At 42.4% G+C, this 22876-nt stretch overlaps 1 protein-coding gene across 1 annotated transcript; it reads left to right on the top strand.

The window, feature by feature from the left end:
• The first annotated feature begins 6427 nt into the window (after positions 1-6427).
• On the top strand, positions 6428-21974 carry slitrk6 (SLIT and NTRK-like family, member 6). Its single transcript, XM_022206334.2, has 2 exons — positions 6428-6963; positions 17449-21974. The coding sequence occupies exon 2, from the start codon at positions 17464-17466 to the stop codon at positions 20002-20004; it is 2541 nt and encodes an 846-aa protein (XP_022062026.2). The 5' UTR covers positions 6428-6963; positions 17449-17463; the 3' UTR covers positions 20005-21974.
• The last annotated feature ends 902 nt before the right edge of the window (positions 21975-22876 follow it).

Genomic DNA, 22876 nt, shown 5'->3' with positions numbered 1-22876 from the left:
AGTAATAGTGCCAGCAATTCCTCGCAAGTTTGACTCCACAACAGCATTTGAGTTAATTAAACGTACACTGGACCTCATGCATGTAGGAAGTAGCAATCAGGCTGACAACTAGGGCTAACCAGAAGAGAATTTTCAGAGATGCTAGTCTGACTAGAAGGCTCCACTGGGGAAATATGAAGCATCTAAAGCTGGGGTGTCAAACATATGGTCCACAGGCCAAAACCGGCCCACCAGAGGGTTCAATCTGGCCCACAGGATGACTTTGCAAAGTGTAAAAATTACAGAGAAGACATTAACTGCAAATTGTGAATTTTAAATAATTTCTAAACCTTGACAAGTTGTTTTGATCATGAAGTAAAATCCAACATTGTTCAGTTCCAGACAGCCTGTGACTAAATGTTGTGTGCCTTTGAAGATAAACTGAGGTACATTACTGTTGAAATTAAACTTATTTTTCTTCAGAACTATCAGGATGTTCATAATGTTATGGAAAAAGATAGTTGATTAAATGGGATCATTATCAGAATGAACTTGTTGCAGTAAAACAAAGGGAAAATTTTGGAGTTGTGGTTATTTTTAGATTTTTAGGCTGTGATTTTACAATCAAATTTGGCTGTAAATGGTCGATGAACTAAATTGAGTTTGACACCCCTGATCTAAAGTGTCCCGTAAGGCTGAGATTAACAGTTTCTAAAATGTCCAAAATGTGACACGATCACCTCAAACATTCATCTTCTGCTTCAAATGTGCAATAAATGAAGCAAAAAGTCTCTAAAAGGCTTTGATGTGAAATTTGTCTTGCTTTTCATGCCTACTTATATATAATGGTTTAAAGCTATGTTAGCTCATTAACATCTTAGTCAAAACTGTTGGTGATCAAGTTGCAAAATTTGCGTCTCCTTCACAACATGCCACAGCTACAACAAGTTAGACAACACATGTTAACTTGGTATCATGGGATTGTGCATAAATAGCACTTTTGGTGGATTTTGCATGTTGTGTCAACACATTTAAATGTCATTTTATAGCTGTAAAATAACTACAAATGGTTAAAATGTGGCTTTAACTAAGGGGAAGGAGGTCATTTGGCACATATACATGGTTATGCAGATTTTCAGCCAACGGCCAAATGGACTTCTGTTTTTGATTCTTGGAGGAAATAGCTGACTGATTGGGAATACAAAATATACAGTAACATGCCCTAATCACATGACTAATGGCTCATTAGCAACCCAAGATGTACATACCTTAAATAGTTGCAAAACTGCCTAATTATGGGGTGAGTCAAGGTGTTAAAAGTGGTGAAACTATCTGATGAGAGACCTCAAGACTGCATTATAAGTACCTGATAAGTACATGTGATAATATATGTCTGGGACTCCCCATTTATCAGAACTGAAGAAACATCCTCAAGAACCTAAAATAGATAGCGTGTGACGGCATATGAAATGCAAAAAATGTCTTCTGATAACACACGAAGGGAATTCACACGCCTTTCTCTGACATCAGCTTGCACATGAAGATCCTGAAACTAGTTGGTGCTTGTATTTTTACCTACGAATCTCCACTGGAAGAGGAGATGGACAGAAGCGACAGCATTGTGTAAGGCTCACCTATCTTCCGCTTTTCACCAACAAAGCTATCTGAGTCGGATCTCGCGTTCGACACAACCGCCATTGTCCCGATCACAATGAATGACGAGACAAAAAGCGTCGCGCGTCATTCCAAACACGGTGAACGTACAAATTGTTGTTCTATAGATCAAAGCGATTAAAAGAATGTAAACACAATTGTCAGGAACACAATTAAAGCACAATATAGACAGATGTATTGCACAACAGATGCATCTGGTCTTGCAGTGGATCAATAACTGGGTGAAATATGATGCTAAGCTATAAGTCTAATACTTTATTTTTTTTTAGCATGTGTGAGTCACAAACACTCCTTTCATGCACAGGACTTTCCAACTCCATACTCGTGAAACATCTGATTTTATTGAATGGTGTAGCCATGAAAAGTTGGAGTGTAAACATCACAAAGATATTGGAAAAGATGCTACAGAATATCCAATATATAATGCCGTCAGACAGAGTAGAATTAGACAATTTTGTGTGGGAAAATGTGCGTTTTAATCAATGCCGAACACTACAAATTTAGCGATCTTAAAATGGATACTTTGCACTCAGACAGCACGCTATGTTTGCTGACGTTAATCCCACACAACTCCTGCCTGCAGACTTCTCTTTTTTTCTTTTTTCTTTTTTGCTTTTTAGAGCTGGAGGTTAACAGTGTAAAGTACTCGATGGGATTGAGAAGCTGGGGTTGGAAGGCCTGTTTCTGATGGGTCTCCTTTTGACAGAAGAAACAGCGAAGAGCGAGACTAAATTTACCCAGTCTGGGTCCTGGCAAGACTTTTTTTTTAAAAGAATCCCTGATGCAGAGCATGAGAGACATCTCAGACTGCAGCACACAAATTGTGCAGCATAGGACTGTGGGTGGGCCGGCTCCTTGGGCCAAGACAAAAACACACACAGATGCATGTGGATCTTCCATTATTTGGGAAGAGATTCTCATCGCAGATACGGAAAAGTTGCCCTGACTTCTGGATGTCATCACACGGCAGGGTTTTTTCTTTTTTCCTGGCTTCTTGGGCACAGTGCGACTTCCATGAAGATGACTGATACTGACATGACAAGTCCTAAAAAGTGGCTCCGAAATCCATATGCCTGCAGGTCCAAACAAAGCCAAGAACTCATCTGCTGCATGATTTCATTTGTTTTTTCCTTGTTTCTTAAAATGCAGCAGAAAATATGCCCTTGATATACAATGGGGGTAAAAAAAAACTAAACAGCTGTGGAATAAATTGATGATAATTGTGCATATTGTTACAGAGCCATTATGCAAAATATTAGGTAAAAGAAAAAAAGAAATCCTCCGAAACATTCTTCAGAAGACAGAAAATATGAGTTTCCTGAGAAAGCAGTGACATGAGAGCTTTTAAATTATGCATAAGAACAGTTGTAGCTAACACAACCAGATACTCGCTAAATAACTCAATCCACAATGCCTTGCTGCAAATTGAACACTCTCCAAGCAAATCGCGCTCTTTTTTTTTACCTTCTTATTTAAGTGTTCAACCACATATTTTCAGCCCACGTCCAAAATGAGGAGTCAGATGAATTCTTGCTATTGCAGTTGGCTGATGCGGTCCTGCCCTCGGATAACTCCCGGCTCTCTTTCAGCTCACAAACTCCTATCTGCTGCTTTATCGGAGCGAGTGGGAGGCATGTAATTGTGTAGATACAATGTCTGCTGTGTCCCTGTCAATATATAGAAGTAACAGAGAGGTAACATCACATTCATTACTGATGGAGTGCTGGGAAAAAAAGAAAAAGAGAGGACATGGGATCATGCTGGGGATGCAGAGAGCAGGTTTTTACTCTGTTAAGTACATGACGGCCATGATGGAAAATAGGACAGATGGGTTCAACAGATCGTTTCTTTGCGTCACTCCACTTTTCAGTTTTTAGTTGTTTTTTTTTAAATGATGGGTTTTTGGTGTACAGAATGCGAAGTCGGGATGCATGCATCGCAGCCTGGAGCTCTTGGCTCCACATCTTAAAGCCTGCGAGCTACAGCAGGGAAATCTTGGGAGTCCCGTGGTAAAAAGCAAACATTAAAAGAAGACCAGTGAGTTGGGTTTTTTTTGTTGTTTTTTTTTCAGAATAACTCTGATAAATTGAATTAGTTTTAGCCTAGGCATCCGCGTTGACAGACTACAAAAGTGCATTAGAAGAAAAACTACTGTATAAATAATTGCTTCCAGTATTTTTGTGGCTGTTATGTAATGTGGCAAAGGGAAAAGTCAAGTCAGTGGAAAAAAAAAACAAAACTGCAGTGTACCGGCAGTGGGTGTGCCATAATATTGTATTTGTATTGTTGAAAAAAGGAAAGTAACAATCTCATATAAATACAGTAATTAAAATACACTTACTAATCTCAATTTTACGAGTATCATGTGTGTTTTTTTCTCTAATAAAGGATATTTACATATGTAAGAACAATAAAGTTATCTATAATCAGATTATATAAAACTTAATTAGCTAGCTGTATTGACTGACAGATATAATGATAAACATGACATATAATATTTTTTTAAAAATTGTTTTGAAGGATTTACTCTGATTGAAAAGCATTCATTGAACATTTTAGTTGTGAAAACGTCTATAACTATGCTCTATATCTCTTTAACCAGCAAATCTTTGCAACATTACACAACTAATACTTCTGTTTCTGTTCATTATCAGTCATTTTAGGAATAAATTTTCATCATTGAAGTTGAATTTAATAGTTTTGTATCTTAAATACAAGGCAAATATTTAAATTTATGTCAGAAAATGTTACTTTTTTCCACAAAAAATGGAATTCATAGTTGTTCAGTTGTAGGCTTTTGTTATTTTACAATAGTCATGTAAATTCCCTGTATATTCTTGTAGTTCCATTGATATTTTTAGATACATTTCAAAAATACAGGCAAAAATCTAAAAATTTAAAGGAACAATTCTGTAAAATGTCTTTTTTCTTAAATGCTGCCCCTCATAGCAGGATATTTCTCTTATTTCTTCCACCCGCTGTCAGTCAAATCCTTCTGGCTGAATAAAACATTCCAAAACAAGATAGGAATTCTACTACCGAGTGACAATGTGAAATGTATAGCACGAATTTGAGGCGATGTTGGAATTGTGAACACAGTTTTGAATAATAGATTTGAATAAAGTTATTCGTGTGGACGGGTTCTTTGCAGCTTCCACATTCTCTCCTTCGGCTGTGGAAGGAGCAGGTTTTGCAATATTCCAGCCGACTGATGTCCCATCTGCACACGGGTGGAGCTCATATTGTGTTTGATTAAGAACAAAACGTGCCTTCGTCTGTAATCGCACAAGAGATCAATGAAAAGGAAGTAAACAGACATGCAGTGTCCTCATTGGCTGCAGCAAACCACAGTCTTGTCCGAGCTGAGTCCTTAAATACGGATCTTAAATGTATGTATATTTAATATTAGTTAAAATCATGAGATAAATCGTCTCTACTACTACTTGGAAACATCACATAAACTTCCCAACAAAGTTAATTAATGGCTTTGTGGTGCAATAGATGCAGTATATTTACTCTAAAAGAGAAAAGAGACTTTAGGTGGTGGATTTATTTGAGGAGTGACTTTGCAAAAATTGCCTTAAACACACAGCACTTGCTCATTATCATGGCCATTAATACACTGTTAAATATTGATTTTAGTGTGTTCAAATGTTTGAACCTGCTTGTAAAGCATACTTTGGTGCAAATTAATCAGCCGGCAATTTATCAGCTCTTCTGCAAAACTGCTGTATTCTCAAGGTTATGATTCTTACTCTCTTACTCGATCCTTTCGACAACTGTCATAGAAGATCTGGGTCAGGCCACTCACTGGGGGTCAAGCATCGGACTCCGCTTTGTGTTGTTCCAGATGGGAGTAAATTTCCACTAATCCTGCAACAAACCCACTTGGCTTTAAGCGGCAGACACGTAAAGCCGCATAGTGAGGAAGGCATCCCCGGCCCATCTGAAAGTGATCAGGCGCTAAGCTGTGGAGAATTAGAACCGGGGTTCAGATGAATCAGCTGCTGTTCCAAGGTTACTTCCAGGGGTTTGATCTTTCAGGCTGTTTGACTTCTTCTCTTTTTGCAGTCATCACACAGAAGCGTGGGCTGGAATGATGATGATGTGCTTAATGAGTTTGGGGCGCCATGGGGAGGTCAGAGGTCAGGTAGAGCTAGCACTCAGCCGGATCTGTTAGCATTACAGAGACTAGTTCAAGGACATAGAACAGCTTGAACCACAGTTTGCTGCATCATAGCCTTCAGTGTGCATCTAAGTACAACCGTAATCGTAATTGCACCTTATAACTGACTTATCTCAATTTTGTGCTTTTTTCTGGACACGCCTGGCATACGTTGAGGCAGTATATTCCTCTTTTGGGTTTGGTGCTGCAGCCAAGCTATTTAAAGACCATCAATGCAAGATTTGATTTTTTTTTTTTTGTATGATATTGTAAGAATCTCAAAGAGGAGGAGCTCTGAAAACTGCTGGAGCTTCCCCCAGCTGTAGAAATAATTCACAGAAATAAGCAGCGAAATACAGGATGTTGGATACACTTCCCCTTACAAATTAAAACAGACTTTATTTTCTTTTGTTGGGGAGACTTGTATAAAAGAAGTGCAGAATTTGTATTCAAATGTTTAAGGTGTCTATAATGTTTGGAGGATTGTGCCAAAAATGCGTAAAAATTGTCCAAACTGAAAAATCCATTTAAAGAGTTCATCGTTGTGTTTTATTTTGAAATCCACTCCCGCTGTGCATTCTGGGACGCTTGACTGCGCCTTCTCTCCGCTGTAGTCCACCTCGACGGCATGCAAATTACCGAGCAACTCCAATATATCGCAGATTGGTTAACTACACAGAGCGCGCATCGCGGCGCAAGAGCAGAGCACGGTGCGCGCTTCTGGTGATTCCAAGTGGACTGTAAAGAAAACAAAGAAAGATGAGAGAGCAGCCTGGCTTTAAGGTATTTTGCTGTGCTTCCTCGAACCTGCAACTTAATCATAATTAATTCTGGGGAGGCTGTAAGACAGAAAGAAGGAGGAGGGCTGCGCTCATCATCCCGGGACCGGAGTGAAACCTTCTCCGCGCATCGGAATAATTAGTGTGTGACAGCTGTGGAAGACCCACGTAAGACTGTTTGGACCCGAGAGGACGAGACAGAGAAGAGAAGACGGGGGATTGACGGTGCCTGTGAAGTTTTCTCGTCTATTTTTTTTTAAAGAGGAGCCTAAGAGAAACTGTTCCTCAATGCGTCGGTTCCCCGCATTTACTGATGGACTGAGTGCGGTCACATTTGGACTTGCCTTCTTCTTGTTGTTTTAGTCGGTAAGTCACCACGCAGAGTCACTAATGATGCGTTTTTGTGATTTTTACTGTTATTTTTAATATCATTCTCACAATTCTAGACCAGATTGGATTAATAGAAGGTGTCACCTGCTGCTTAGGTGACAAGGAATCCAGGTGTCCATTATGGGCAGGTTCCAACTGGCTGAAGTATGTTCCAGTGCGCCTCATCCCTCCACTTTCCCCCCATTCTTTTTTCTTTTTCTTTTTACCTACTCCTCTACAATGCACTGTATACCCAGATGTGCGTAAATCAGCAGAAAGCGCAGGCTGTTTATCACTTGCATGATTTTACGAGTGGCGAAATACCCCCATAAAAGTGCCCGGACGTGACAGGGGGGAATAAAGGGAACAGAGAGGGACCAGTGAGTTTTCCTGAGGGGGCTCCATTACCTCCAGCACACCTGGCTGCCTGCCACACGCAGTTACTGTATCCTACAGCGCTTGTGCAGCCTTATGGTAATCTGGACTGGTGTGCATATACAGTGAGCCTCTTGTTACCAACCCAGAAAAAGAAGGGGGGAGAAAAAAATCCTAAAACTTTGCCTTAAGTAGGAGATTTTTCCACGAAAATTGCACCTCTGCATGGGGAAATGGTTCATTAGTCTTCAGTTTGGGCATATGGCTCCAGCTAAATATAGTTGTGGTATGAATAATACTTCTAATTACTGGTCACAGGTGTGTTTTAATGGGGACTGCGTCATGACTTGGAGCCAATCAGGGAGCATAAACTGGCAGATCCCATTAAGCATGGGATACTGTAATGCATTTACGCCTAATTTCCTCACTTTGTCCTACAGGACTGCACTTGTCCCCCCCTCAATTAAGAGGGTTGTATCTAAGTGCAAGTTAATGAAGAATTGTCTAATTAGCTTGAATTGCAAAATTGAGTCTGGACCCCAATTTCCTGCTCGGTTGAAGCAGTGGTTGATAATCTGCCGCTTAAAGGTGCTGCGTAGCATAAATGCAAAGGCTGCTTAAGTCACATGCGCTGGAATAGCTGAAGATAAATTATTGATTTGTGGTTTTTTTGAAGACACATGGAGCTGTGTGGGCTATTATGCAAACTCAGGTTGACTCACAAGTGGAGTTTTCTGAGCTGCTTCACCTCTCCAACAGATCGTTAAGAGGTCTGCATGTGAGGTGGGTTTTTTTTTTGGATTTGGGAAGACGGGCATCTCTTTTTTGCAGCTTTGACGGATCATTGGCTCAGTACCGGTGATCGCAGAGCCACAGGGAAAACACACACAAAAAAAGAAAGAAAAATCACTTGATGTTTACATGTTGGATATCAGGTGGTGCAGTGGTGCTACTGAACAAACGAAGGGAAACAGAGAGGTGTTTGAATTGTCGTAATGTGGAAATTAGCCTGACAGGTGTTGAGGAGTAGTGTGTGGATTTAGCTCCGAGATAAAAAGCTCCAGGCCAGAGAGGATGAGGCGAACTTAATTAACTATTTCCAGACTGAGAGATCCTGCAGATGTATCGGGGAGCCTCTCAAAGACAAAGTAGGCAGCGCATGATATTGAATCATACACACATAGGGGAAAAAAGGGCTCCAACAAGGGGCAAGGGAGTTGAACTATCTCTTGCCTCTTGAGTGGGTGGATGACATAATTATCATTTCTCCAGGATTGCGGTGGAGGGCCGCGGGCGCTGGCAGGATCTCTGCAGATATGTGGGTGTAGTGGTGTCGACCCTGTAGGGCAGGCCACATCACTTCCAATAGAGAGGGAGAAAAAAAGGGACAAGTCCCACCGTAATTGGTGCCTGGGAACACTGCAGGGCACTCGGGGAAGTTGATAGACGGTCAGAGGGAGTGCATAAACAAGGCTGAGGATGCACAAGCATGAAAACACACACACTAAGAGGCAATAGAGTGCAGAGGGAGCTCTAATCTGCTATCCCATGTCAGGCTGAAATGAAACAAACCCCTCTCGCTGGACGCAACAAGTCCCAGTGTTTCTCTGTTTCAGCCCTAGAGCATAAAAGCAGCCTGAGTTTAAGTGTTACTAGATGCACGCAACTGTTGGTTGGTGACCTTCAAGTGAATTAAAGGAAGTGGGAAGACAACTCTACCCTGCTGTTAAGCCAGGTTGTTGCTATTTTATGCTTCCTGTGCCGCAGTAATGGAGCGTAAATTAGCAGGTAGGACTTTGCATATTGTGAAACACTCTCTGTGAAAAAGGCTTTCTATGTAATTGTCAGGCGTTCTGTGTCTGTTGGCTCTTTTTTTGTGCTGCTGTTGTCCAGGAGTGTGTTATTTCAAACACCTGGAATAGGCTCTTTCACTCAAAGCGGTTCTTGCTATAAGCCTCCCTGTCAAGAGGAGTATAGTAGGTGGGAGCTGCAGGCCAGTGATTTCTTATTGGAGTCTGCCGAGTCAATAGACTCCTCGCAGTGTTTTGTTTTTTCCCCCCAACTGGAAGCACTGGTGCTTCTTACTTAAAAATTTTAAAGGATCTCAATCCAAATGTAGAAACTACACTTAAAGCAACTGAAACTCACACAACAGCATGGTTTTGTGTGTTTTTTTCTGCCATGACAGGTGCTGACTCTTTCACTATCTGGGTTCCTGAATGCCTCATGAATATTAAAAAACCTGCAGGGGGAAAGAATAAAGCACATAGCATTAGAAATATGATGGGCCTGTTGTTCGCATTCAGATGAAATGCTCAGTGAGCAGATTATTTGGGACAATAAACACCCCACTGCCTTTTGTTTGAAATGCAACACTCCCTTCTGTTGCACCGATGTCACGTGTCATTGACACACATCTCTCATGCCAGACATGCTGCGTTGTTGTGTGTAAATGCGTTTTAATCTTGACGATTCCAAGGATGTTAAGGTGACTAGCAGTAATCCATCTCCAAAAACAAATATGGAATTAAGGGTGTTGTTTTTCTTTGTGATTTGGCTTTGAAGCTTTTGTTCTCGTAACAGGTTTTAGCAGGAGCTTAGAATGCTGTCCGGCTTCTTTAACTGCCCGCTGTGGCATTCCTGCTTAATTGGTCTTGAAAGGTCTTGTTCAGTTGGACGTGCAGGTCAGCTCAAGTGTGTGTAGTTGTTAAGTCATCAGACACTCAATTAACTCAGCCACAGTACCTTATCTTGGGGGAAAAAAAGGAACTGTACAGGCAGAAAACAAGACACCTCAAAGTAAATCTGCATCAAAGTTGCTTTTTTTAAGAAGCCAGACGTGACTTTAATGTAAAAATATACCAGCTTAACACCCCTTTTCAAGTCCTTAGGCTTGTCTTGTAACTCACACATTCTTATTACCATCATGGAAAAGCTGACATCTATCAGTCTTTTCATGTTTCAGTCCAATCAGTCCAGCAGCTCTGTCTCTGTTTGAGTGCCGTGTCGAACACTGGCACCTCCAATAAGTCTTGTTATTTCCATTGGCGGCCGACTGGATTTCCTCGTGGCGAATTTGCATCCGTCTGCTCCGAGTGTCAGATGGGTGGAGTTGTTCGTCCGAATGGCTCTGCATCATAAAGCAACTTAAACTGATCCCGCGATGACACCGAAATGAATTATGGAAGTGTCTAGTGAATAAATAGGAAGAAGGGGCAGAGCGGTGGGAGAATCCGAATAGGGAGGTACACATGATCCAACCAGTGATTTTCTGTCAGAGTTAAAACTTGCCTCCACACGTTTCCCCCAAACAGTCGGAGGTAGTCCGTGACTTGGTGCCAATCTTCTGTCCCATTCTCTACTTTTGTTTTCTTTAACACAGCACCTAAGGGAAATTTAGAGATGCCTTTGCCGGGTTAAAGTTAATCCACAGGGCTCAACACTGGGCCACCATTCATTCTCATGGACATGCACGGGCTTACACCTACTTACCAAAAATATGCAGCCGCTTATGACGGCAATCACCAACATGATGGGAGTCGAACCATTTGTAAACAGATGCAATTACATGTGCTGTGTAGAATTTGTGTCAGGAATCAATATTTCAGGCGGCTTCTTGACTAATTGTCACTTGAAAAGATATCATTCAGCTGTTGCTAATGATTCCAACGGTTAGCAGATGTGGCCATAAAAACAGCTTCTAGGAGTTTCTCCAATTAGTAAAACTCAGTGGGGTTTTGCCGGAGAACCGAAAGCACACAGTGTCGTGCAGTTTAGCATCTGCCCGTTTAATGCAACTCATCTCATCTGTTTAATGACAAACCGCAATCCACGCACGTCCTTGTGACATTCTTAGAGTGTGCAAAAAGTAGCATCAAGAGTAGATTCTCCTCCAAGCTGATGCATGAATTATTGTGTTGGTCACCAAATAATGACATGTTTTGCAGATCACATGTGATTATCTCTTCCGTCTTGTTGCACGGACGCTACAGAATGTTCTAGGTGGTGCCCTCTTTCTTTTATTTATCCCCAGTAAGCAGGTCTGCCTACCTGTAATGTGGCTCCACTCAGACTGAAGTTTTTGGATCAGATGGCAGATCTACACCTATTTATGGAGTGAATCATAAGACTGTCATTACCATTCCCCTGTGGCCTTTTCTCTTTTTTCTCCCTCTCTCGCTCTCTACTGAAGGCGGTTGTTTCTTTTAAATGGGCAATTGAAACAGCAGAAAGACTGTGAAGATAATCACGTCGAACATCCTCATTTCACTTGCTCAACAACTAATGAACTCAACTTCACAGAAGTAATTACTGTGTTAGTATTACAATGGTTGTTGTGCAACAATCTGGATCAAAACTCCACTAGTTTTTTTTTTCTTTCCATTTGCTTTGCTTTGCTTGTGATTTGCCAGCTGCCTCTGGATCGAGGATTCTGCACAAATTTATCTACAGTTTGCCAGTCCTGCTGGTGACTCACTCCTGAATAGAAAGTGTCCCTTCTTTTTTTTTTTTTTTTTTTCCTCTTTTAAAGGGACAGTAATGTACAGAAATATACATCTGTGTGATGCAGATGGGTCTACCCCCCACACCCACTACAAAACATACATTGATGCTGCTGTACGCTGGTGTAATGTGCCTGCTCATTTCTGGAGAACTAATTACTGCGCATTAGTTAAACAGACCATTTGAAATGCAAGCCTGCTAAATCACGCTTGCCAGGGGAGCCGAGCCACCACCACCACCCCTTCCTCCAACCCCCTCCTCGCCTCCCAACGAAGCCTTTGTGCTTCTATTATTAGTTCTATCATGCATATGTTCTCTATCAGAAATTAAGGCCCACCAGCAGAGCGTCTGTAAGCAAGGAGGCGATGCGGAGCACAATGCAAGAGAAACTGCACTTGCATTGGTCTTGTATGTGTATTCCTACTGTAAAGGCCCATATGAGCGGCTGCCAGCTGTTAAAGCTGCTGCATGACACGAGGAAGCGCACAGCTGATCAGATTTTATAACAGGCCACTGATAATGTCTCTAAAGATGCAATCCTTGTAGCCGCCAGCAGAGCATGGGGCATGAGCCTCGCTCCTCTGATCACTGAGGCTGTGTGCTTGCAACACAGCCAAAAGGATCTTTGTTTCAGCATGGTAGAGCAGTCGGCGGAGAAAGCACGGATTGCTGCAGACTAACACCTATCCAGGAGGGAGAATGTGGGGTCGAATTAACAGTTGCACATGCTTACTCCTAAAAAACTGTACATGAAATCCCATATATATGAAACCTCCAGTTTCATGGATCCTTGTTGTGTTGGCTCAGATTGCATTTCCATTTCTGCTTTTACACATGTAGTGGCCACACCAGTATATTAAGCATTATTTATATGACTCTGTCAGCGAACCTCAGACTTGAGTGAATTAAATTTTACTCTTTCAACCTCCCTGTTGTCAGGATCCATTAATCACCATGGCTGCAGGTAAGCCTGGCAATGAGGAGTGACTAAGGTCATAAAATGCTCAGACCTGAGGTGACTGCGGAGCTTTTTAAAGCCGTGAAAACTGAGGAATATTTGTGAATATCCACAAGATATCTGCATGTTGTGTTTGAAACACAAATACAGATTGACTTTTATCAGTCTTGACTGAGTTGGGAGAATGGCTCGATCTGTCGGGTGCCACTAGGGATAACAAGCCTTTCATACTTGTACATCAAGTTGCCTCACGCTACAGAAAAAGGAATTAGGCTCCTGCCTTATGGGCTGTTTGTGGCTTTGGCATGCTTTACTTACTCTGACAGTGACGAGGACAGAACATGACTATAGCTGTGTTCATATTATCTAAAAATAATATCTTAAACTGTCAACTGGGCCGTGTGCAAGCTCCTCGGTACAGTTCAAATCCAGGTTCACGTCGTTGCCGTCATCCACTGTATCTGCATCTGTATCGTGTTTGTGTGTGTGTGTGTGTGTGTCTATTTGCTTTAAAGTATGACAAATGTATAGATGATAAAAATAAGTGGTGCTGCAGAGCTCTGGCCGTCAAGTGCATGAAGCGTGCAAAATCAATGGAAAGCAAGGGCATATGTGCTTCTCAGGGAAGACGGCATGCTCAGTGTGAATAGCATTGTCTTCCAGAAGTCTAAAAGTCAAAATATCAGAGGTCCAGTGACACTTCATACTGAGGGAAAATAAGCCAAATTCAGTGTCAATGCTCGATTTTTTTTGGCATTTCACGCTGTGAGTCGAGCAGCAAAACTTTATGTAGCTCCACTGCTTATTCTCACAACACAGACAAGTCGTGACAGTTAATGTAACGTATCGAGCTTAATTATCCCCGCTGGTGGACAGCCAAGACAGGAAATAAAATGAAACCAAAGTAGAAAAGAGCATTTAAGTACACGAGGTGATCCTTATAATGGAGAGTGGTGGAGCCAGGGTGGTGAACCCAACATGGTGTCGGTTGGGGGAGACGTCCATGAGCAAAACACTGAATTATTGACACCTGCAGGACTGGAATGTGTTAAATGTGACCTCTAACCTCCGGAGCGTAAAAGTTTGATTTGAGCGCATCATTATAAGAGCTGTGCAGGCTTGTTTCGCCAACTCATGCAACGTTCTAGAGCCAAATCAGTTGGCTGCTAATGAGCACTCGTGTCCCGAGGAGTTTTATTTTTGATAATCAGTGAATATGGAATCAATATGAAAAGACAACACAACCTCAGAGCAGTGTATCTGTGTGGTGTTTGCTATTCTATGATATTATGGAGCCCTTCACTGCACTGAAACAATACAATTCATAGCTGGGTGCCAAATAAAGATGGAGGACGCCGTTTATGGGTTTATAAGTGGACAATGCCTAATGTGTATGTTATTGTGGCTGCAGAAGGGCTCGGTGTGTGATGAATATTCCTTCATCAATTTTTTCCCCCCCTCTGCCGTCTTGCCCTTCTCGGCTCTGCACCGCTTTTTTTCTCCCTCATCTCATTTCATGTTGGACAATGAGTTGGCTTCACTCGCATGCACGAGGAGAGATCTCATAGGGCTTCAGCACATCTCTAATTGAATTGTCTGAACAGCAAGAGATGCGCATTTGAATCTGCAAATAAAAAAACAAACACAAAAAAACAACTGCCACCGGAAGAGTTTTTTCATCTCCTGCACTCGTCACGCTGACTTCCATGCAACATTGATTGCCTGAAAAAATGGATCACTTTAAAGAAGTCTGTTTGAAATACAGAAGAAGGAACGCATCAGGCCGTTGCCTTTTCCATATCTGCCCTCAGCAGCTTTATCTGGCCGCACACGATAGCATCTGTTAATAGACTTTGTTTCATTTCATATTGCCCTCTGAGCCACCGGGGTCATGAAGGTGAGTGTACAAGGACCACCACCAGACTCCTGAACAAGCAAATGTAGATAAATAATGAAAAAGAAAATGGCCAAAGATGCTGCTTTGGGCGCCAGGCTTTGGAGCCTCTCTGAGTGTTATCTCTGTCTAAACAATACATATTTAATAGGTTTGACAAATTAGATTTTTTGTGTTTCATTATATTTTACCGCATTATCTTTCATTGATAAACATGGGTAGTTGGAGCTCAAAGACAATCACATCTCCCAATTTTCCGCGTATTATTGTTTGGAGATGGAATTTTCTTCACTTGCTGCGATGTCTTGAAGATTTTACAAATATGGGAGATTTCCAAAGCCTGTAAGCTTTGCCAAGGTGTGACTTCACATTTTTATCTCTCCACATATTATTTTGAAAGTTACCTTGTTTTAAAGTAAATGGTTTCCTTCCAAAACAAGCTACCTGAAAGTCACCACTTCCCATTTGAGAAATACCCTTTGATCCTGCTAATGAACGTATGCAAATACTGGTTTTGTGAATGGTCTTTAATAAGTTACTCGTCATTCTGAACGATTGTTCAATGCCGGGTCTCCCTGTTGTTGTTGTTTTTGTTGTACGGCTGTGCAGGCCGGCTCAGAGCACCTGATTTCCCTGGAGGCAAGAACATGCAACTAATTATTCTAGTGTATTCTGTCTGAGGTTGTGGTGATTCCCTGTAGAAATCAGTTATGGGGGGAATGAAAGATGATTAGTGCATTTATGTACTTTTACCAAACTCTATAGGTAGAATGCCAGTTGTTTTCATAGGGATTTATTCTTTTCTTGCACAAGGAGTGTGTGTATGATTGTTTGATGATTTAGGTCTCTTTTTGTGTCGAATTCTCCCCAGTGTTTTAAATCTGTGGAGTGAGGAATGTAAGTCTAGATCAGTCGGTACTGGCTGCAAAGTTTAGAATGACCTTGGGCTGCGTGCCAGAATACCTCAAAGATGGTGTTAACTTCATCAATAATTTTGACTTTACAGAACAGCACAAAAATGGGTTGAGGCAAAAAGGTTGCGGAGAAAGAATAAGCTAGTTAGAACTTGAGAGAATGCTCCACATGTAGCATTTGGAGCTTAGGTCTTCTTGAGGTTCTTGGGCAACATGCGTGTTGTGTCAAGCTTGTTCAAATGTCCTCTAAATACATTAATCTGCTTGTATCCACAGGCAGGCTGTAGCAAGTGTTTGATGGATTATGTTTCAACTTCAATCCACTTTCTGAAACACCTGAATGCTACATGACCTGCTTTAGGGCACATTCAAAACATCCTCAGATCACTCCTAAAAATTGCGCCCTGCGTCTTGTTCGGCAGATAAGAACTCTTTCCTGGAATTAAAAATAGGGTAGAGTGTCATTTCTGTATTGATCATGAGTCAGAGGTTGTTCGCTGACGAACACAGGCAGTATTGGCTGAACTGGGCTTGCCCGGCCTTGCTAGATTGAAGCTCTCCGGATGCTAATCGCCTTCGTTAACATGAACAGCTGTCATCTTCCTCACGTTGGAGCCCTTTGAAGAATTCTGTTAGTTAACTGTGAATATCTAGTTGATCCTTGATCTGGGGGAAGATGTCTACAGTTCACCACCATTCCTCTCCCTCCCCACCCACCCTCGAGAGGGATCCAGCCTTTGATCCATTGTGATTTTAGTCAGCTTAATGTAATGGCTTTAGATGCGGTGCTGAGGCTGCTCATCATTAAAATCACATTTCAGCATTTCTCTTGTCATTCAACATAAATCCCACTCACAGTGATGTTGGACGAGCTCGCTCTGACTGCTGCGTTCAATGGCACTCTGTGTGCCCCTACACATGTTTTGGCTTAGAGGATAGTTTGAGAACAGCGGAATAACACAGTCAGCTTAACAGTAAAAGAAAGCAGATTGATGAATATAGGCTTGTGTTGTGATCTTCTCCCCTACAGTCCGGTCTCATGTGGGTTAACTGGTTTCGCAGTGAAGACACGGCCATTTATTTCTCATTCTGTATAGAGAATGGCTGTTATAAATGTTGCTTTGACATGGACTGAACTGACTTTTGCATCTGCATGACTCACGGTGACTAAGTCTTTGTTCAGATCAGTCTACATAGAAAGGGCAGAGAAATCAGTCAAATGAGAGTCATTTTTTTAAATGTACCATTATCCTGCTGTGAGTCACTGGCAACAAATGCTGTCCTACTGTCATTGCTCACTCTGTGAAATATACTTACTCAAAATGGTACAATGCAGTGTCCAGATAGATTCTGAAGACTGTTCTGTGAGGATTATTAGGATTCCCATTAGCTGCTATGCACGAAACGAAACTAGTCATACATGAAATAAATGCCACATCAAGTTGAAACATACAAAAAGGAATGAACCCATCACCCTGATAACTCTGTGAACGTGCACTTAAAGCTGAATATTAAGGTGTGTAGCATGTAAGCCACAGTTATGTATTTTTCATGCATGTTCAGTATGTAAAGACAGCTACATAAATGACTGCCTTCTCTTTATGCATACAGCAAATTCATACAAGTTTGATGTGTTTCAATGCATGAACTTTGGTAGTTAATATGCTAAAGTGTAATAATAGGACTAAATATCACTTCAGTCTCTGAAATAGTTATTTTTAAGGACAATGCACTTGATTGTGTGAATGCCTATTCATGACTTAAAAAACAAGTACACTAAACGCTCTTCTTTGTCCTCCCCATCCCTTCTTGTCCATGCCTCTATCCTTTCTTCGCAGATATTGCCGAACGAAATGCTGCCGTGTATCATTTTCATCAGCTTGTTTCTCACCGCAGCCCGATCCCAAGATATCCATCCCTCACAGGCATCATCCTCCATTAGCGAGTCTTGTGACTCCTTGTGCTCCTGCGAGGGTAAAGACGGCGTCCTTCATCTTAACTGTGAGCAGAGAAACGTCAGCAAAATCTCCCAAATCAAAGTCCCGTCAGGTGTGCCCTTCCACCTGAACCTTTACAAAAATGACTTGGTTGAGCTCCGTGTCGAGGAAATGGAAGGGCTTAAGAATGCCCTTTCGCTACACATCGGGGGTAATAGCATACAAGAGCTGGAGCCAGGGGTTTTTAGCACTCTGAGTTCACTGAAAAAACTCCACATAAATAGCAATTTCCTTGTCGCTCTGAAAGAGGACACTTTTCATGGCCTGGTGAATTTGGAGTTTCTCCAAGCTGACACAAATTTCATCCGGGTCATTGAACCGGGGGCCTTCAACAAACTGATCCGCCTCAAGGTCCTCATCCTCAACGATAATTCCATTGAGTTTTTGCCCAGCAACATTTTCCGCTTTGTGCCCCTCACTCACCTGGACTTACGTGGCAACAAGCTCCAGACGCTGCCTTATGTGGGGTTTTTGGAGCACATCGGACGAATTATGGAACTTCTCCTGGAGGACAACGAATGGGTCTGTGACTGTGATATTCTGCATTTAAAAATCTGGATGGAGAACATGAGAGCACAGTCAGCGATCGGGGATGTGATTTGCAGCACGCCACAGCACCTTAAGGGAACCATTCTGGCTAAGGTCAAGCGGGACGTTCTCTGCCCGTCCCACGCAGATATTAACCTGGAGGAGCCGTCAAAGTCACTGGATATGGTTGTTACTCCCTCATCCAAAGTGTCTCAGATTCCCAAGCTGATTAACGCCAAAGATGACGCCAGGGCACCGACACCATCTCACGTTCCTGGCAGCCCCTGTGTGGAACACTGTTCTTGTCACAATCACCCTGTGGCTGGGTTTTTGATGCATTGTCAGGACAGAGGAATTCAAAAGGTGTCCGATATCGGAATACTTCAGCAAAGCCCCACTAAACTGGTAATGACAGGAAATATGATTCAGAAACTCTTGAAGTATGATTTTGTTACATATGATAGTTTGGAACTGCTCAACTTGGCCAACAACAGAATTGATTATGTCGATAATGAAACTTTCCTGAGCTTAAGCAGTTTGAAAAAGCTGTATTTGAATGGCAACCGGATAGAAAAACTCTTCTCCACAATGTTTGTGGGCCTCCACAACCTTGAGTACCTGTATCTGGAATACAACCTTATCAAAGAGATTGCTCCAGGCACATTTAATCCCCTGCCAAACCTGAAGCTGTTGTCATTAAATAACAACCTGCTCAGCTCTCTTCCAGCGCAGATATTTCGCAACGTGCCCCTCACCAAATTAAACCTGAGGAAAAATCTGCTTATGCACCTGCCAGTGAGCAACGTACTTGATCAACTCGACTCACTAGAGCAGATTTATTTAGAGGACAACCCCTGGGACTGCAGCTGTGACTTGCTCAGCCTCAAACAATGGGTGGAGAAACTGAGAAAGGACACAGTGGTGGGCTCCATTTTGTGTCACACCCCAAAGAAAGTGATGCAGACTGAGCTAAGAAGCCTTCATCATGAGATTCTATGCCCCGGGTTAGGGACTTACTACCCTTTGCCCCCAGGTGGAGAGGAGAGTGTGACTGCCACGCTGGGGCCCGACAGCGGTGAAAGGAATTTGCTCTTCTCCCTCACAGACACGATCCCGCTCTCTGTGCTCATCTTAAGCCTTCTCATTTTCGTCCTCATGATTATCTTCTGCTCGGCCGGTCTGGTGGTGTTCGTGGTGCACCGGCGGCGGCGGAGGGCAAAGAGAAAGGCGGCAGAGGAGCAGCCTCGGGAAAACACCAGCAGCAGCTCGCCCATTCACTTGCACTACAGCATGTATGGGCAGAAAACCACACACCACACTCTGACGCAAAGAGCGGGGTCGGCCACCCTGTACGAGGAGAGATCACACAGTCCCCTTGTGCAGATCTGTCGCAACCCAACCTACTGCTCCCAGCACAAGGAGCATGATGCAGATATGGATTACAGCCTCGACGATCCCAACACCAAGCATCACGTCTGCCGGAGTATCATGGAGAAGGAGAACACGTCTCCTCTCACGGGGAACCCCAGCTCCAAGTTCCGACCCATGACCGGAGAGTGTCCGGCGGAGTTCGTCACTCTCGGGAACCCCAACTCCCTGTACAGGAACATTCTGGAGAGGGAGAAAGAGCTGCAGCAGCTCGGGATAACGGAGTACCTTAGGAAAAACATGCCCCAACTTCAGTCTGCTGTGGACATGCAGGCCCCGGGGCACCAGGAGGAGTTGAAGCTTATGGAGACAATTATGTACTCCAGACCACGAAAGGTCATGCTTGAGCAAACTAAGAATGAGTACTTTGAACTTAAAGCCAACCTGCATACTGAGCCAGACTACCTGGAGGTTCTGGAGCATCAAACTGCATTTAACTGAGCTTAAGCAGAGAAAATAAAAAAGAGAGACAACTATCTATCTTATGGTTGAGCCAAGTGCCTTGTCCTGTTTGCCCTCTTGTACTTTCCACAGTGTGAAATATATAGATATATAGAGAGATATATCATGGGCACATCTCTTTAAGTTTAATTGTAGCACAGAATGTAACTGGTTACTTCTTTTTTTTGTTACCTTTCATGTGTTGACAGCCATGTTATGTAGCTGGTGAAAGGTGTGTATACTGTCTGTTGGCCAAATGTAACTTTCGGAAGCTATCACAGTCTGTTGAGCAGGCCTGAGTCGAAAACCCCCTCTCTGCGATCAGCTTTTATGATTGATTACATTTTCCATTGTGTTACCGCAGCCAAATGAATCGATCCACATAGCGCACACACACACCCACCCCCACCCCCTTCCTGACATCCTTACAGAATGGAGCAGATGTCTGGAAAGAAGTGAGTGAATTTCAATCACCACTTGACCCAGAATTGCTGTTTAATCAGTCTATCCTGACTCGGGGTATGACCTGATTACGCCCTCTGTCAACATAAGCCAGCTGGAATGCTGTACCCAGAATGCTCATTGTGCTGTAGAGTCAGCAAATTGCCAACTGTACGTCGAGGGGGACAGAGATAGGACGACAGCAGTGGCACCACACTCCTGTCAGCTGATTGATCCAGTTGCAGTCATAGGGACTTTATTTATTTTTATACCTTCTGGGGATAAAAGATTCCTTTATTCTTGCAGTCAGTAAGTAGAGCACTTCAAGTATAGTATATACACAAGTGTAATCTTGTAAAAAATAAATAAATGCATTGCACTAATCAAATGCCATAAGATGGTGCATGACAATCAACAGAGTCCTGCTGAAACTTTTAGTTGTTTTTTTTTTAATTATTATTATTTCTGCCAGAAGAAATGAGCCACTAATGTGTATGATCAGCCAGTGTATGTGTCTGTATGAGCGTATGTGTCGATGCTACTATCTTCTGTTTCATACAAGAGCATTCAGGAACATTGCTCCTTCCTCACGCTGGCATCTTCTGAACTGATTTGGGAAATATTAACCTTGTTAGCACATTCGCGGTGACTGACGATCATTCAAAAGCTCCGGTTTCCTGCAACCTGACGACGGACTCTGGGCAAACTTTTTTCTCGTCTGAAGCAGTGGACGGTTGACAACTGACCTTTGCAACGGGATTTCTACTACACACACGCGTTCATACTCTTGGAGACTCCGAGAATTTTTTTCGAACAATTCATGTAAGCACACACTCTGTAGCTTTTCTACTTAACTAGAGTTAATTATTTATTCTGTATATTTTGTATATACTTATGTTCCATTATATCTTTGGTTTTGTGTGCCTTCAGTGCTGTACAGAATATAAACAGAAGTTGTAACTGAAACAGGAAATAAAGAAACACAATATTACAGAAAGTTAGAAAGGAATTGATGGCATCCACATTATATTTATAAATATAGAGAGAGCATTATATCTTGCAAGAATTTCTACCTTCTGCTTCTCTGCAGTGCAAAATCTCTCCACTAATTGACACAACAGGCACCAGGAAAGCAAAAGAATGCCATTTTCTCTCAATGTGTTATCAGTCCACCACAGTGCACATATGTATGTGCACGGATGTACTTGTGTAAACAACATTTGGTTCTTTTCCTGCTGTGTGAATAATTTAGCCCCCCACGATGGCTCAGACCTAGTCCTTAATCACACAACAGTGGCTGCGGGGTTTTTTCCTGTGCCAGCCATGCTTTTCTGCATGACTTTCATTTTCGCTTTGTCTCTGGGGACAATAGTGGACCCTCTCTAATTCCTCCTTTTTCTAATGGAATTGATGGATCTGATGTTTCCTTTTGTACGAACACGCATGTAACCTCGCAGCACGAGGACTGGCGTGCAGCATCTAAACACGGATACCCCACCAACGTGACTAAATAAATGTTTATAGCTTTGTATGCGCACAAATCTCTGAAAGGATGCATGCAAAGCAGGAGAGGCCAACACACACACACACACACACACACACACACAGAGCAGGGAAGACAAATTACCTTCTGCAGCTTGATCCTGCGAGACTCATGAGCAATCCGCCCCTTCAAAGGTGAGACATTAGCAAAGTGCATAACTGTGTTCAGAGGGATTCTATACTTCTGGGGCTGACTTCAAATAAATGGATCTGCTTATGAAATAAAGCTCACCAAAGTACCTATCATGCAACTGCGCCATTGAATACATTTAATAAGATAAGTAAACAACCACAACTCAAAGCAGAGATAATGAAGTACACACAGGCACCTTATTGTGTTACGGTTCCAGCAATTAAAAACTAACAACTTGGATTCCAAATATTTTAATGTGGCACAAAGTCTTGTGTGTCAGAAAGATTTTTATTCTGACAATATAGAGGTTGTATACAATGCAGCATGTTCTTCTGATATGCTAAGAGCCTTATATTACAGGTTCCTCGCACTCAGTAGGTGATGTGAGGTTTTTGCTGCACTTTGCTGCATAAATTTGCACAATAATGATGCAAATAGAGCCACATCAGGACTAAGTACCTCTTGTTGGATATAAGCTAACCTAATGGCTATGAATGTTTAGATGAAACTAGCAAAATGATGCCGCCATGCACACGTCGAGCTATAATCACATGTAATGTGCTTATGTGGACAACCGGAACAATGGGCCCAGATGTGGAACACACAATGCCGCTCAAAGTGAAACGGGAACCAGCGGCGAAAGTGAGACATTGTTTACACACTTCCAAGCACACATAAGCTTGACTCACGGAGCCACAAACAAAGTCAGACCCACACAATACACCAGTAACCAGCTGTGACTACAATCCATGTCAA

This window comes from Acanthochromis polyacanthus, chromosome 22 (genome assembly GCF_021347895.1).
Source record: "Acanthochromis polyacanthus isolate Apoly-LR-REF ecotype Palm Island chromosome 22, KAUST_Apoly_ChrSc, whole genome shotgun sequence".
Lineage (NCBI taxonomy): Eukaryota > Metazoa > Chordata > Actinopteri > Pomacentridae > Acanthochromis > Acanthochromis polyacanthus.
Note: the sequence above shows the minus strand (reverse complement) of the source record. Positions and strands in the feature narration are given on the sequence as shown.

Coding starts and splice junctions, on each gene's coding strand:
- slitrk6 (XM_022206334.2), top strand. CDS start 17,464: ATGCTGCCGTGTATCATTTTCATCAGCTTGTTTCTCACCGCAGCCCGA.